The 15,205-nt window shown below is 45.3% G+C and overlaps 1 protein-coding gene across 1 annotated transcript in view; it reads right to left on the bottom strand.

Moving 5' to 3' along the window:
* The window catches only part of LOC141046702 (metabotropic glutamate receptor 6-like), an 83,546-nt gene that overhangs the window by 28,776 nt on the left and 39,565 nt on the right, over nt 1–15,205 (bottom strand). The window contains exons 4-5 of the mRNA XM_073541303.1: nt 8,295–8,511; nt 8,062–8,197 (exon numbers count right to left, since the gene is read on the bottom strand). Of these exons, the coding sequence (XP_073397404.1) occupies nt 8,062–8,197; nt 8,295–8,511 (353 nt within the window). The remainder of the gene's footprint in view (nt 1–8,061; nt 8,198–8,294; nt 8,512–15,205) is intronic.

Below are 15,205 nucleotides of genomic sequence, written 5' to 3'. Positions count from 1 at the left end.
GTGCCATAGGTTTCAAAACAACCCCAAAACATCTTTGAACCTCCAGCATATTTGACTGTAGGTACTATGTTCTTTTCTTTGTAGGCCGCATTCCATTTTTGGTAAACAGTAGAATGATGTGCTTTACTAAACAGCTATATCTTGGTCTCATCTGTCTACAAGACACCTTCCCAGAAGAATTTTGGCCTACTCAGGAACATTTTGGCAAACTGCAGTCTAGCATTTTATGTCTGTGTCAGCAGTGGGGTCCTCCTGAGTCTCCTACCATAGCGCATTATTTCATTCAAATGTTGACGGATAGATCTCACTGACAAGGATGCACCCTGAGCCTGCAGGATGGCTTAAATATATTTGGAACTTGATTGGGGCTGATTATCCACCATCCGGACTATCCTGTGTTGCAACTTTTCATCAATTTTTCTCTGCCGTCCATGTCCAAGGAGATTAGCTACAGTGCCATGGGTTATAAACTTCTTTTGTTATGCTGTGTGGAAAAAGGAACATCAAGATTTCTGGAGATGGACTTGTAATCATTTTGTGAAAGCTCGGAAATCCCGCACATCCATTGCTGCAATGCGGTAGCCCCCGTGAAAATGGCCACCGGAGGCGGCGCATGCTCAGATTGAGATCTCAGCAACGAGATCTTGTCTCCTGAGATCTTGGGACGAGATCTCGTTGCCGAGATCTCAATCTGCTGTGATGCGTTGGCCTCCTGAAAATGGCCGCAGAGGGCGATGCATGCTCAGATTGAGATCTCGGTAACAAGATCTCGTACCGAGATCTCAATCTGTGCATGCGCAGCCCCCGGCGTCCATTTTCCTGGAGGACAATTGCAGCAATGGATATGCGGGGCTTCCAATATTTCACAAAATGCAGGCGGAGCCACCCGCACCACAGAGCACCACCGCCGAACCTGTCACACCAGCCTGGGATGGATTTCCCAGAGGCCACCACATCGCAGCAATGGATACACGGGGCTTCCAGGCTTTCACAAGATGCCGGCGGAGCCACTCGCACTACAGAGCACCACCGCCGAACCTGCCACACCAGCATGGGATGGGACTTCCTGGACGCCACCGCACCTGCCGCACCAGCCTGGGATGGGAGCCATATCGCCGGATCACCGAACATCTCCTGTGACCCCGCTCCACCAGCGCTGCTGATCCTCCCTGGGTAAGCTGAATTTGGACTGTAAGACGGCCCCCCATTTGACACAGTAATTTTTTCCCTATTTTCTTTCTGAAAATTTGGGGTGCATCTTATAGTCCGTTGCGTCTTAATAGTCAAAAAAATACGCTACTTACCACAGGTGAGTCTGAATAAGCATCGCATGCTTGAAACAAAGTTGTTGATTCACAAATTTGGAAAGGTGTCATCAATTTGTCAAACCCATTTTTGGGGTTTAGTATGAAATTTTATCCAATTTGCGTTTTTTTCTCTGTTTTCTTTGTGTTGTTCCAATACACACAAATGAAATAAACATTGTGGTGCAGTGACCACTGTGACAGCTAGGGGGCGCTGTATGGGTCATGCACACAGGCATATCTGTTGTGGTAATGGAGATAGGATGGTAAATGACCGTTATGTATCCCAGAATGGGTGGCCCTGGGATGGAAGCTTGAACATGTGTTAATCAGCAGAGGTACTGCTGAGGTTTTTGTTACAGTGTATCGCGGAGAGCCTCCAGGTGGCTGGTGAGACGGGTGGGACCAGTCACCTACAATCCCACCCAGGAGCGTGTGTCTGAACTCCCATAGTAAAAGCTGTATATGTGTTAGGCATCGGGTTTCCTGTCGCTGCACAGCAGGAATCCCGAGCCTTGCAATCGGCAGTCTCCCATTCCTCTCCGGTCGCAGAGGACGCTGCTCAGCAGACACGTCGATCCCGGTGCTCTGCTTAGACCAGCTCTGTGTGTTTGGTTGCTGCTGCCACCTCTGGTCCAGCTATAGCAACGCATGCTGGTCAGCAGCGAGCTACTCCAGGGACTAAGTCCTCCTTTCAGTCCACTGAGCATGCCCATGGGACGATCTCTCATTGGAGATCGGAGGTCACATGCTCAGGTCCTTCTCCAGCTCGGACTGGACCATCAGGAAGGTCCCGGAAGGACGCTGCTATAAAAGGTTCGCATGGTCGCTCGGCCATGCGCTAGTATAGACTGCATTACCAGACTATGAGGAGTGAGTGTTGTATGCATGTATGAATGTCTCTGGTGAATGACTTATTAAGAAACCCCTACCCTTGGTACGCATGTGTTGTGCAGCCTAGCCTATTAAGCGCCCAGTCTTAGGTGTAGGTAGAGGCAGAGTCTGAGACTGGCATCAGTGTCCACCGGTGGCTCTGCCCGCCACGGTGCATGCTTCCACACTCCACCATAATCAGTGTCATGGTCACGTGTGACTGGACACACCACCTCGAGCAGGGCGAATTTATATGACACGCGTGACCCTGGATACACCGCCTTCAGCAGGGCGAATTTAAATAATAGAACGAGCAGCCGGATACACCGCCTCCAGCAGGCGACTTTCAGTTGTACACGTATGTCTGGATACAATGGTGGCCCTGCGATAGGGAATGGGGACGTGGAGACCTTCTGCACTCCCCTGAGTCAGTGTCTCTACACTCCTAACGATGCCTAGGCCGGTTCCGCACCAGGCGCCGATCAGGATACCTGAAATCCCTAGCTCGCCCTGAACCAATCCCTTACTAGTGAAGGGGATGGTGCAGAAACTAATCCCACCACTGCACTAAAACACATATTGAGGAAAGTGACACCTGAGTGCATCTTTTCCTCCAACCCGATCCAACACCTGAGTGCAGCTTTCCAGCAACAGAGTCCCGTATCTGAGTGCAGCTTTCCAGCAACAGAGCAGGGGGTTGGACCAGATGGCCCAGGAGGTCCCTTCCAACTCTACGATTCTATGATTCTATGAGTCCAGCATCTGAGTGCAGCTTTCCAGCAACAGAGTCCAGCATCTGAGTGCAGCTCTCTTCCAGCAACATAGTCCAGCATCTGAGTGCAGCTTTCACCATAGCTGCCACTCTACCAAGCTTTGCAAGAACTCCTCGCTGACACCATAGTTGCCACTCCACCAAGCTTTGCAAGAACTCCTCGCTGACACCATAGCTGCCACTCCAGGATTCTGACTGAGCTGCCAGGAACTCTCTCTAGCTCCTTCCTTCACCAAGGATGATTGGAAAACACCAATATCACCAACAGTGAGTGAGAACACCTGACACACCTTTATAGTTAGGAGCCAGAGTCTCACACCTGTTAGAGATTCCCGTGCAATAACGCTCACCACCACCAGGGGCAAACTAGAGCAAAAGACACCACTGTGTAATAACCCTAATGGCCACCGGGGGGCAAAAACAACTCTAAGCAACCAGCTCAAAGGAAAAAAAAGGTTACTTATTCAAAACCTGTCATATCCAACCTGGATCATGATAGTACTCTCCCTCAATGAGGGGCCTCTGGACCCTCAAGACTGTTCCTCATCAGGGAACCACCTACAGAGGGGATGCCCAGATCCAGAGTTTACCTCTGCAACTACCTATACTTCAGGTTAAAGACAAATGGGCACCGCTGGTATTGGCAATGTATGTTCTGGCGGCGTTGCACAACCTCAGAGCACCGTCCTGGGGAGCGAGTTGTGTATGAGCATGTTTGGAGGTAAAACAAGCTAACAACACTCCGCACACACTTCCACTGGATGTTATTTGGTGGACACCCATACACGCTCGTTCACACACTGGTCCGGACCAGAACGTTTATTGCCACTCATTACTTTGTCAAATACTGTGAACTTTTACTGGAACTGACAACAGAGGCGTCCCCCTGTGTCACCACACTCACACCCCCGCTATTCACCAAGGGAAACACCACCCTCCAACCCCTCCTACTACGAGGCCTGCGCCTCTCGGGGTTGGCTAATGGCGAGGGGTGAGACTTGCCCCTACTCCCTGGCAGCACCCCTGCAGCCACAACTGGAGAAGGGGACAGGGATATGGAGGAAATATATACACTCCCTGGTCGCCTTCCTCCACACGACCAGGAGGGGGCGGCTTCTTCGGTAGTATGGAAGGTTTGGCGTGAGCCCCGCGGACTATAACACAAATCCACCCACCACAGGGAAGTACCCCTTCACCTCGGGGAATACCAGGCAGCACCATGGGGACACCCACTCCTCCCACCTGCCTGGGTGTGTCCGCGTGCATGAGCAAGTCCAGCTCACCAGCAGGGACTCTGGGGGCTTCTTTGCCAGAGCCGCAATTTGATTTTCTGGTTGAGCCAGAGGGAAGGCCCCAGACCCTGATAACTGCTGCTGGAACTGCTTCAACACACCATGCAGCTCCTCACTCACCTCAGTGAGGCCCAGCAGCAATTACTTACCGGCCTGAACTTGGCCAAAGGCCTACCAGAAAAAAAATGTAAGGTTGGTGATAATGTCATGGTCACGTGTGACTGGACACACCGCCTCCAGTAGGGCGAATTTATGACACGCGTGACCCTGGATACACCGCCTCCAGCAGGGCGAATTTAAATAGAACGTGCAGCTGGATACACCGCCTCCAGCAGGCGAATTTCAGTAGTACACGTATGTCTGGATACACCGCCTCCAGCAGGGCGAATTTCAGAATAAAGGGGAAAACCAGGAAAACAATTACAATGGTGGCCCTGTGATTGGGAACGGGGACGTGGAGACCTCCTGCACTCCCCTGAGTCAGTGTCTCTACACTCCTAACGATCCCTAGGACGGTTCCGCACCGGGCGCCGATCAGGATACCTGAAATCCCTTGCTCGCCTTGAACCAATCCCTTACTAGTGAAGTGGACGGTGCAGAAACTAATCCCACCACTGCACTAAAACACACATTGAGGAAAGTGACAAACAGGGAAACACCACTTAGTTTTGCTCTGTTGCTAATGCTCCAAGCAACAGAGTCCGACACCTGAGTGCATCTTTTCCTCCAACTGGATCCAACACCTGAGTGCAGCTTTCCAGTAAGAGTCCCGCATCTGAGTGCAGCTTTACAGCAACAGAGTCCAGCCTCTGAGTGCAGCTTTCCAGCAACAGAGTCCAGCATCTGAGTGCAGCTTTCCAGCAACAGAGTCCAGCATCTGAGTGCAGCTTTCCAGCAACAGAGTCCAGCATCTGAGTGCAGCTTTCACCATAGCTGCCACTCCACCAAGCTTTGCAAGAACTCCTCACTGACACCATAGCTGCCACTCCACCATGCTTTACAAGAACTCCTCGCTGACACCATAGCTGCCACTCCTCCAAGCTTTGCCAGAACTCCTCGCTGACACCATAGCTGCCACTCCAGGATTCTGACTGAGCTGCCTGGAACTCTCTCTAGCTCCTTCCTTCACCAAGGATGGTTGGAAAACACCAATATCACCAACAGTGAGTGAGAACACCTGACACACCTTTATAGTTAGGAGCCAGAGTCTCACACCTGTTAGAGATTCCCGTGCAATAACGCTCACCACCACTGGGGGAAAACTAGAACAAAAGACACCACTGTGTAATAACCCTAATGGCCACCGGGGGCAAAACCAACTGTAAGCAACTCTAAGCAACCAGCTCAAAGGAAAAAAAAAGGTTACTTATTCAAAACCTGTCATATCCAACCTGGATCATGACAATCAGCGTCTATATTGGCGTGTGCAGGTGTGACGCCGCGTGCTCAGAAGGTCTAGAGGGACTCTGACCCAGTGTCTTTGGGGCTGAGTTCTGTGACCGCATTCTGTGCGCTCCGTTGCCGAGCTCTGTGAGCTAAACAGGCTCTGGCATTGATGTTCTGCGGTAGTGTGGCTCTGTGAGGTAACAGAGTTTGCCCTGTTCACATTGGGTGACATTAACCCACGTACCCCACATAACCCACGTAACCCCTGCACGGTGGACCCCGGGCTGTGCACGCACCTTACTATTATTTTATTATTTGGTGCGTTCCGCCAGCCCTAACAATATGTGTGTGAATGGTTGTGAATCTGAAATAGGACCTGCGATGAGGTCATAGCCATGTGATCTGGTGGGCGTGGCTACAGACCATATAAGGTGACCAGGGTAGGTCACAAGAGAGAGTGACTGGATCTGATTGGTCCATATGGAAAGGTCCTGGAAGGCTGTCGTGCTGGAAGGTGGGCTACCTTCCTGAAGCGCACATGTGGACGCCGCTGACCGTGTGTGGCCTGTGTGTAATAGCCTGTGAGTACTGAACAGTCCCCAGGAGGGAAGGGACGTCAGGAATGAGAAGCAGCTAAGAGGTAACCCGGACAGGGGGAATTAACTGAGACTGTAAAGCTTGGTTGCTGGACAAAGCACAGCCTGTGTGACCACATGACTAAGGGAGCGGTGCTCCACTATGAATCTTCATTTGGTCTGATGTAAGACTGTTGTTGCTATATGGTTTATGCTGCACAATAAACCAGATGGACTGATTTATGTGAACAACCCGTGCCTGACGTGACTAATCCGCTGCCAAGTGAATGTCTCCCAACATGACCAATAGGCGTTACCTTACAACGTGTATAACAAAACGTGTAATTGCAATGATTTTTTGGGAGAATTACTTCATTTTCTGGAACAAATTAAATGGTGTCAACACTTTCGGCCATGACTGTATATGCACTATTACTTTTACTTATTTACTTACAGCAGGGTATATGTTCATTTTGTTTCTGCCTTGGGTTTTACTTTGTTATAACATGCCTTATGGAGAGATTTAAGAAGTCTCAAAAAGCTTGCTTTGGAACATCATTTATATTATTTTTGCTAGCCATTAAAAGGTATCATAACTAAAGGATAATTATTTATTTACTAGATGGAGGCCCGATGCTATCACATCGGGAGGGCGGTAATTTCACGATGGGGGCAGGCTTTGCAGCGTTGAGACTCTCTCCCCCCATGTGCTCACCCACCTATCCACTCTCTCTTTCCCCATGTGCTGACTTCTCCCATCTGTGCTCTCTTCTTTGACCTGTCTATACCACAGCTCCTGGGCAGGGGAGGAAGCAAAAGACAATACTGACATTACAGCAGGAGATCGCAGAGGATACATTTTGTGAGGTAAATATTGTTTAAAAACAGTCATTGAAATATTTTACCTCACAAAATGAATCCTCTGTGATCCCCTGCTGTAATGTCAGTATTGTCTTTTGCTTCCTCCCCTGCCCAGGAGTGTGGTATGCTCCATACGGTCAGACACAAACAATTTTTTAAATTAACTTTCGTTCGTGGGAAAACCCCTTTGATGTGACCGGCTTCCTCTGCCTGTAAACACGTCGTGCATCTGCTGCCAGGATCAGCCAAATAATTCACTGCATCTGCGCGGAATTCACGCAGGCGCAGTAAATCAGACCACCGCCATCTTTGTGCAGACAGATAGCGGTGGTCACATTAAAACTGCGCATGCGCTCCTCCTGTACAAAGATGGCGGCGGAATGTTCGCAACAGTGTTCCCCTGGTGGTACTATGCAAGAGGCTGCATTTGCAGTGTGTGTGTGGTGCGTACGGCATGTACAGAGTGTGTGTTTGTGGTGCGTATGGCACATACAGTGTGTGCATTTGTGTGTGTTGCGTACTGCATATACAATGTGTGTGTTTGTGTGTGGTGCGACGGTGTTCCATTGGTGGTACCACGCAAGAGGCTGGTACCACCAGCAGTTTCCATATTGAGACACCCATCAGTTGGGTGTCCCAATATGGTGGTCTGTGAACTTCCGCCGCTTGGAATTCTGGCATCCTGAGACATCTGGACGGAACAGGATGTGAAGACATTACAAGGTAAGTATATAATTAGATTTCCTCTGAGAGCAATCTTTTTTCAACTGGCTAACACGGTACCAAACCTTTTTTTCTGTTTACACACAACACCCACTGCAAATGTAATGTACAGTAGATGCCCTCAGAAACATCCTATGTTACATCATTAATTCATTTCATGACAAATTTGCCATTCTGTTGGATGCTAAAAAGACAGGCAAATTGGTTGCTTCCCTTAAATAGGCATAACAAACACTCTTATCAACCTGACAGTAGAGGACAGCGTAACTACTAACTTGATGTCATCTTCATTGGCAAAGATAATGATGCCTCTGGCATTAGGAGTCTCCAGCAGCCGTCGAATTACTTTGTCAAACTCTCCAGGACGAGGCTCCCGTGGGATTTTTATAGACTGAGCGATACAAACACCCCCTGCAAGATAAAGCAAATACATGTTATGTCTATATGTTATAATATGAATTATGTATAAAGTGTAGCTTGTCTTCTTATATAGCTAGTGGGAACACACCGGCTTCACGAGAGATCTGTACAAAGGCTTCTACTCCACTTTCTCCATAGTTGCCCTCGGATGCCAGTGTGGACACATAATTCCATCCAAGTGCCTTAACGATGTCCACCATGGCTTGTGCCTGGTAAGAGTCAGGTGGCACCACACGAGAGAAGTAATCATACCGATTATTGTCACTGAGCTCCGGGGCTGTGGAAGCGTAACTTATTTGTGGGATCTGAAAAAGATGGTAGAACAGAAGGTCATACACAAAATGTTGCTACAAAACAAAATACTCATCTGTCAGTCTCATAAAACTGAATGGAGCAGTGGTGGTTAGCTTGTCTTTTGATTAGCATCGGCAAAAGGCCATTTTTTAAATTTTTCTCCTAGACTTTCAAAATCCATAACTATTTTTCCGTTGTATGAGAACTTTTTTTTTTCAAAAGTTAAGGGTCATTTGGAAATTTCCTTATTTTTGAAAGAAAAGCACAGTTTTTTCTAACGAAGCTAACATTAAATGATTCAGAAATACACTCTATACATTGTTAATGACTATTCTAGCTGCAATTGTCTGGTTTGTAATGCAATATCTTCATAGGTGTATAGAGGCCCATTTCCAACAACCAATCACTCTGGTGTTCTAATGGTACTTTGTGTTTGCTAACTGTGTAAGAAGGCTAATGGATGGTTAGAATACCCTTGAAAACCCTTGTGAAAGTATGTTAGCACAACTGAAAACAGTTTGGCTGATTAGGGAAGATATAAACCTGACCTTCCTTTCAGTTAGTTGAGAATCTGGAGCATTACATTTGCTGGCTCCATTAAATTCTCAAAATGGCCAGAAAAAAAGAACTTTCATGTGAAACTCGACAGTTTATTGTTGTTCTTAGAAATGAAGGCTATTCCATGTGAGACATTGCCAAGAAACTGAAAATTTCCTACAACGGTGTGTACTACTCCCTTCAGAGTAGAGCACAAACAGGCTCTGACCAGAGTGCAAAGAGAAGTGTGAGGCCCCGCTGCACAACTGAGCAACAAGACAAGTACATTAAAGTGTGTAGTTTGAGAAATCGACGCCTCACAGGTCCTCAACTGGCAGCTTCATTAAATAATACACGCAAAACGCCAGTGTCAACGTCTACAGAGAAGAGGCGACTCTGGGATGCTGGCCTTCAGGGCAGAGTGGCTAAGAAAAAGCCATATCTGAGTCTGGCTAATAAAAGGAAAAGATTAATATGGGCAAAAGAACAAAGACATTGGACGGAGGAAGATTGGATAAAAGTGTTATGGACAGACGAATCCAAGTTTGAGGTGTTTGGATCACACAGAAGAACATTTGTGAGACGCAGAACAACTCAAAAGATGCTGGAAGAGTGCCTGATGCCATCTGTGAAACATGGTGGATGCAATGTGATGGTATGGGGTTGCTTTGGTGCTGGTAAAGTGGGAGATTTGTACAAGGTAAAAGGGATTTCATCCTACAACAGGACAATGACCCAAAGCACACCTCCAAATTATGCAAGAACTATTTAGGGAAGAAGCAGGCAGCTAGTATTCTATCTGTAATGGAGTGGTTAGCGCAGTCACCAGATCTCAACCCCATAGAGCTGTTGTGGGAGCAGCTTGACCATATGGTACACAAAAAGTGCCCATCAAGCCAAAGCCAAACCAACTTGTGGGAGGGGCTTCTGGAAACATGGGGTGAAGTTTCTCCAGATTACCTCATCAAATTAACTGCTAGAATGCCAAAGGCCTGCAATGCTGTAATTGCTGCAAAGGGAGCATTATTTGACGAAAGCAAAGTTTGCAGGGGAAAATTATTATTTCAAATAAAAATCTTTTTTTCGAACCTTGTCAATGTCTGGACTAGATTTTAAATTCATTTGGCAATTCATTTAATTAATAAAAGTATGAGTTTTCATGGAAAACACAAAATTGTCTGGGTGACCCCAAACTTTTGAACTTTTCAGTTTGTCTGATTTTTCTCTTTATAGGTATATTTTTTAGTAAATGTAAATTGCTCTTTTATTCTATAAACTACTGACAACATGTCTAATTTCCAAGCACTAAATTTTGTATTTATTTTCAGAAAATGAGAAATGGTCAAAATAACAAAAAATACAGTGCTTGCAGACCTCAAATACTGCTAAGAAAACAAGTTCATAATCATTTAGAAACAACAAGAAGAGTTCATAAATCAATATTTTGTGGAATAACCATGATTTTTAATCACAGCTTTCATGCCTCTTGGCATGCTTTCCACCAGTCTTTCACACTGCTTTTGGGTGACCTTATGCCACTCCTGGTACAAAAATGTAAGCAGTTCTTCTTTGTTTGATGGCTTGTGACTATCTATCGTCCTCTTGATTACATTCCAGAGGTTTTCAATGGGGTTCAGGTCTGGAGATTGGGCTGGCCATGACAGGGATTTGATGTGGTGGTCCTTCATCCACACATTGATTGACCTAGCTGTGTGGCATGGATTGGCATTAGATAGGGTCCTGGAAAACGAAATGCCTTACCGTGGCTTCCAGGTACACATAACTTGGCCATTTTATGTGCTAAAATTTCTCAATTTTTCATACTTCTAATGCAATTCATTTTTCAATTTTCATGTTTGCATGTTATGGCGCTACAGTGTGCATCCTTTTTTGTTTGTATGTATATGAGTTGGTGACTCTAGGTTAATCACCTGTTCACACTTTGTTTATAGTTGGATGTGATGGTCCGTTTTTGAAATTTGGCATGGTGCATTGTCCTGATGGAAAAAAACAGTCCTCAGAGTTGGGAAACATTGCCTGAACAGAAGGAATCAACTGTTTTTCCACGATAACCTTGTATGCAGCTTGATTCATACGTCCTTCGCAAAGAATAACCTGCCCAATTCCAGCCTTGCTGAAGCATCCCCAGATCATCACCAATCCTCCACCAAATTTCACAGTGGATGCAAGACACTGTGGCTTGTACGCCTCTCCAGGTCTCTGTCTAACCATTAGACGACCAGATGTTGGGCAAAGCTGAAAATTAGACTAATCAAAGAAGATTACCTTACTCCAGTCCTCTATGGTCCAATCCTTATGGTGTTTGGCAAACTTCAGACTGGCTCTCCTTTGCTTCTCATTGATGAAAGGCTTTTTCTACCTTTGCATGACTTGAGCCCTGCCTCTAGGAGCATGTTACAAACTGTTCTTACCGTGCACTTCAACCCAGCTGCCATTTGCCATTACTTGATGTCATCCTGCGGTTGCTGAGTGACATTCGAATAAGATGACTGTCATCCCGGTCAGTGGAGAGTCGTTTTCGCCCTCTGCCAGTCTGTAGCTTTGTTGTCCCCAAAGTCTCTTGCTTGACCTTGTTTTAATGCACTGCCGTCTTAGAAATTTTAAGGATGGAGGGAACATGACGGTCACTGTGTCCCTCTGCTATTAAAGCCAGAATTGAGCCCTTCTTTTCCTCACTCAAGACTTTTCAACTCCTTTGACATGGTTCAAAGTTATTTTTTCATTCCTATTACTTTTGGGATATTACTAGCACTTGTTTTGCCATCCAGCTGGTCCTATTGCAAGAGGATTGTGAACACCACAACAGCAGGGATTTTTATACTTTCCTTTGTTAAATAAGATTTGGTTCAGGTGATCACCTAGTCAGAAGCACATTAAGTAGAATGAGGTGTACTGTGGTTGGAATTCAACTGACACTGGAATGGAATGGCTGTCAGACATGTAGAGAAGCTGATTTTTATAAAACTGTGCAGTGGTCTGTTAATTTTTGCCAGAGTCGTATATACCAAGTCATGGCCTGAAAGTGTTGGCAACTTTGAAGTTGTTCCAGAAAATGAAGTATTTCTCCCAGAAAATTATTATAATTACACGTGTTTTGTTATACACATGTTTATTTCCTTTGTGTGTACTGGAAAAGCAGAGAAAAAAAGGCAAATTGGACAGTTTCACACAAAACACCAAAAATAGGATGGACAAAATTGTTGGCACCCTCATCTTAATATTTGGTTGCACATTCTTTGTAATAAATAACTGCAATCAATCATTTCCTATAACCATCAACAAGCTTCTTACACCTCAACTGGAATTTTGCACCACTCTTCATACAAACTTCTCCAGGTCTCTCATATTTGAAAGCACCTTCTCCCAAAAGCAATTTTAAGATCTCTCCACAGGTGTCCAATGGGATTTAGATACAGACTCAATGTTGACCACTTCAGAACTCTCCAGCGCTTTGCTTCCATCAGTTTCTGGGTGCTTCTTGAAGTATGTTTGGCGTCATTGTCCTGCTGGAAGACCCATGACCTAGGACTCAAACCCAACTTTATGACACCGGGAACTTCGTTGGGACCCAAAATCCTTTGGAAATCTTCAGATTTCATGATGCCTTGCACACAGTCAAGGCCCCCCGTGCCCGAAGACACAAAACAACACCAAAACATCTTTGAACATCCGCCATATTTGACTGTAGGAACTGTGTTCTTTTCTTTGTAGGCCTCATTCCGTTTTTGGTAAACAGTAGAATGATGTACTTTACCAAAAATCTCTATCTTGGTCTCATCTGTCCACCAGTCGCTTTCTCAGAAGGAATTTGTTTTGGCAAACTGAAGGCTAGCTTTTTTATGTCTCTGTGTCAGCAGTGGGGTCTTCTGAGTCTCCTATCATAGCATTTAATTTAATTCAAATGTCAACGGATAGTTTGCGCTAACTCTGATGCACCCTGAGCTTGCAGGACAGCTTGAATTTATTTGGAACCTGATTGAGGCTGCTTATCCACCATCCGAACTATCCTGTGTTGCAACCTTTCATAAATTTTCTCTGCTGTACACGTCCAGGGAGATTAGCTACAACGCCGCGAGTTGTGCACCGTGGTCAAAGAACCATCAAGATCCCTGGAGATGGACTTGTAACCTTGAATTTGTTGATATTTTTCAACAATTTTGGTTTTCATTACCTCAGACAGTTCTCTTCTCTCTCTGTTCACTATGCTTAACCCCTTAAGCCCCAAGGGTGGTTTGCACGTTAATGACCGGGCCATTTTTTACAATGCTGACCACTGTCCCTTTATGAGGTAATAACTCTGAAACGCTTCCATGGATCCCGGTGATTCTGACATTGTTTTCTCATAACATATTGTACTTCATGTTAGTGGTAAAATTTCATTCAAATAACTTGCGTTTATTTGTGAAAAAAAACAAATTTGGCGAAAATTTTGAAAATTTCGCAATTTTCCAACTTTGAACTTTTATGCCCTTAAATCACAGAGATACGGCACACAAAAAACTTGATAAGTAACATTTCCCACATGTTTACTTTACATCAGCACAATTTTGGAACCAAAATTTTTTTTTGTTAGGAACTTATAAGGGTTAAAAATTGACCAGCGATTTCTCATTTTTGCAACACCATTTTATTTTTACGGACCACATCACATTTGAAGCCACTTTGAGGGGTCTATATGATAGAAAATACCTAAAAGTGACACCATTATAAAAACTGCACCCCTTAAGGTGCTCAAAACCACATTCAAAAAGTTTATTAACCCTTTAGGTGCGTCAAAGGAATTTTTTTAATATTTAAAAAAAATGAACATTTAACTTTTTTCACAAAAAATACTTCAGGTTCAATTTTTTTTTATTTTACCAAGGGTAACAGGAGAAATTGGACTGCAAAATTTATTGTGCAATTTGTCGTGTATGCTGATACCTGATATGTGGGGGGAACCACTGTTTCGGCACATGGCAGAGCTCAGAAGGGAAGGGGCGCCGTTTGACTTTTTCAATGCAAAATTGGCTGGAATTCTGATCGGATGCCATGTCACGTTTGGAGAGCCCCTGATCTACCTAAACAGTGGAAACCCCCCACAAGTGACCCCATTTTGGAAACTAGACCCCCCAAGGAACTTATCTAGATATGTGGTGAGAACTTTGAACCCACAAGGGCTTCACAGAAGTTTATAACGTACAGCGGTACAATTAAAAAATCATATTTTTTCCACAAAAATGATCTTTTCACCCCCAATTTTTATTTGCCCAAGGGTAACAGGACCCTAAAAGTTATTGTTCAATTTGTCCAGAGTACGCTGATACCCCACATGTGGGGGTAATCCACTATTTGGGCGCATGGCAGAGCTCGGAAGGGAAGCAGCGCCATTTGACGTTTTTGGCTGGAATTGAGATCGGACACCATGTCGCGATTGGAAAGCCCCTGATGTACCAAAACAGTGGAAACCCCCCACAAATGACACCATTTTGGAAACTAGACCCCCCAAGGAACTTATCTAGATGTGTGGTGAGAACTTTGAACCCCAAAGGGCTTCACAGAAGTTTATAACATACAGCCATACAATTAAAAAATCATATTTTTTCCACAAAAATGATCTTTTCACCCTCAATTCTTATTTTTCCAAGGGTAACAGGACCCTAAAAGTTATTGTGCAATTTGTCCAGAGTACGCTGATACCCCACATGTGGGGGTAATCCACTATTTGGGCGCATGGCAGAGCTCGGAAGGGAAGCAGCGCCATTTGACGTTTTTGGCTGGAATTGAGATCGGACACCAAGTCACGTTTGGAGAGCCCCTAATGTACCAAAACAGTGGAAACCCCCAACAAATGACACCATTTTGGAAACTAAACCCCCCCAAGGAACTTATCTAGATCTGTGGTGATCACTTTGACCCCTCCAGTGCTTCATAAGAAGTTTATAACGCCCGGGCGTGAAAATAAAAAAATCGTATTTTTTCCACAAACATGATCTTTTAGTCACCAATTTTTTTATTTTCCCAAGGGTACCAGGAGAAATTGGACCCCAAAAGTTGTTGTCCAATTTGTCCTGAGTACGCTGACACCCCATATGTGGGAGAAAACTACTGTATGGGCACACGTCGGGGATCGAAAGGGAAGTAGTGACGTCTTGGAATGCAGACTTT

This window comes from Dendrobates tinctorius, unplaced genomic scaffold (assembly GCF_039654945.1).
Source record: "Dendrobates tinctorius isolate UK_male_01 unplaced genomic scaffold, ASM3965494v1 ptg000120l, whole genome shotgun sequence".
Classification (NCBI taxonomy): Eukaryota; Metazoa; Chordata; class Amphibia; order Anura; family Dendrobatidae; genus Dendrobates; species Dendrobates tinctorius.
The sequence above is the reverse complement of the archived record's forward strand: the minus strand, read 5'-3'. Positions and strand labels throughout refer to the sequence as shown.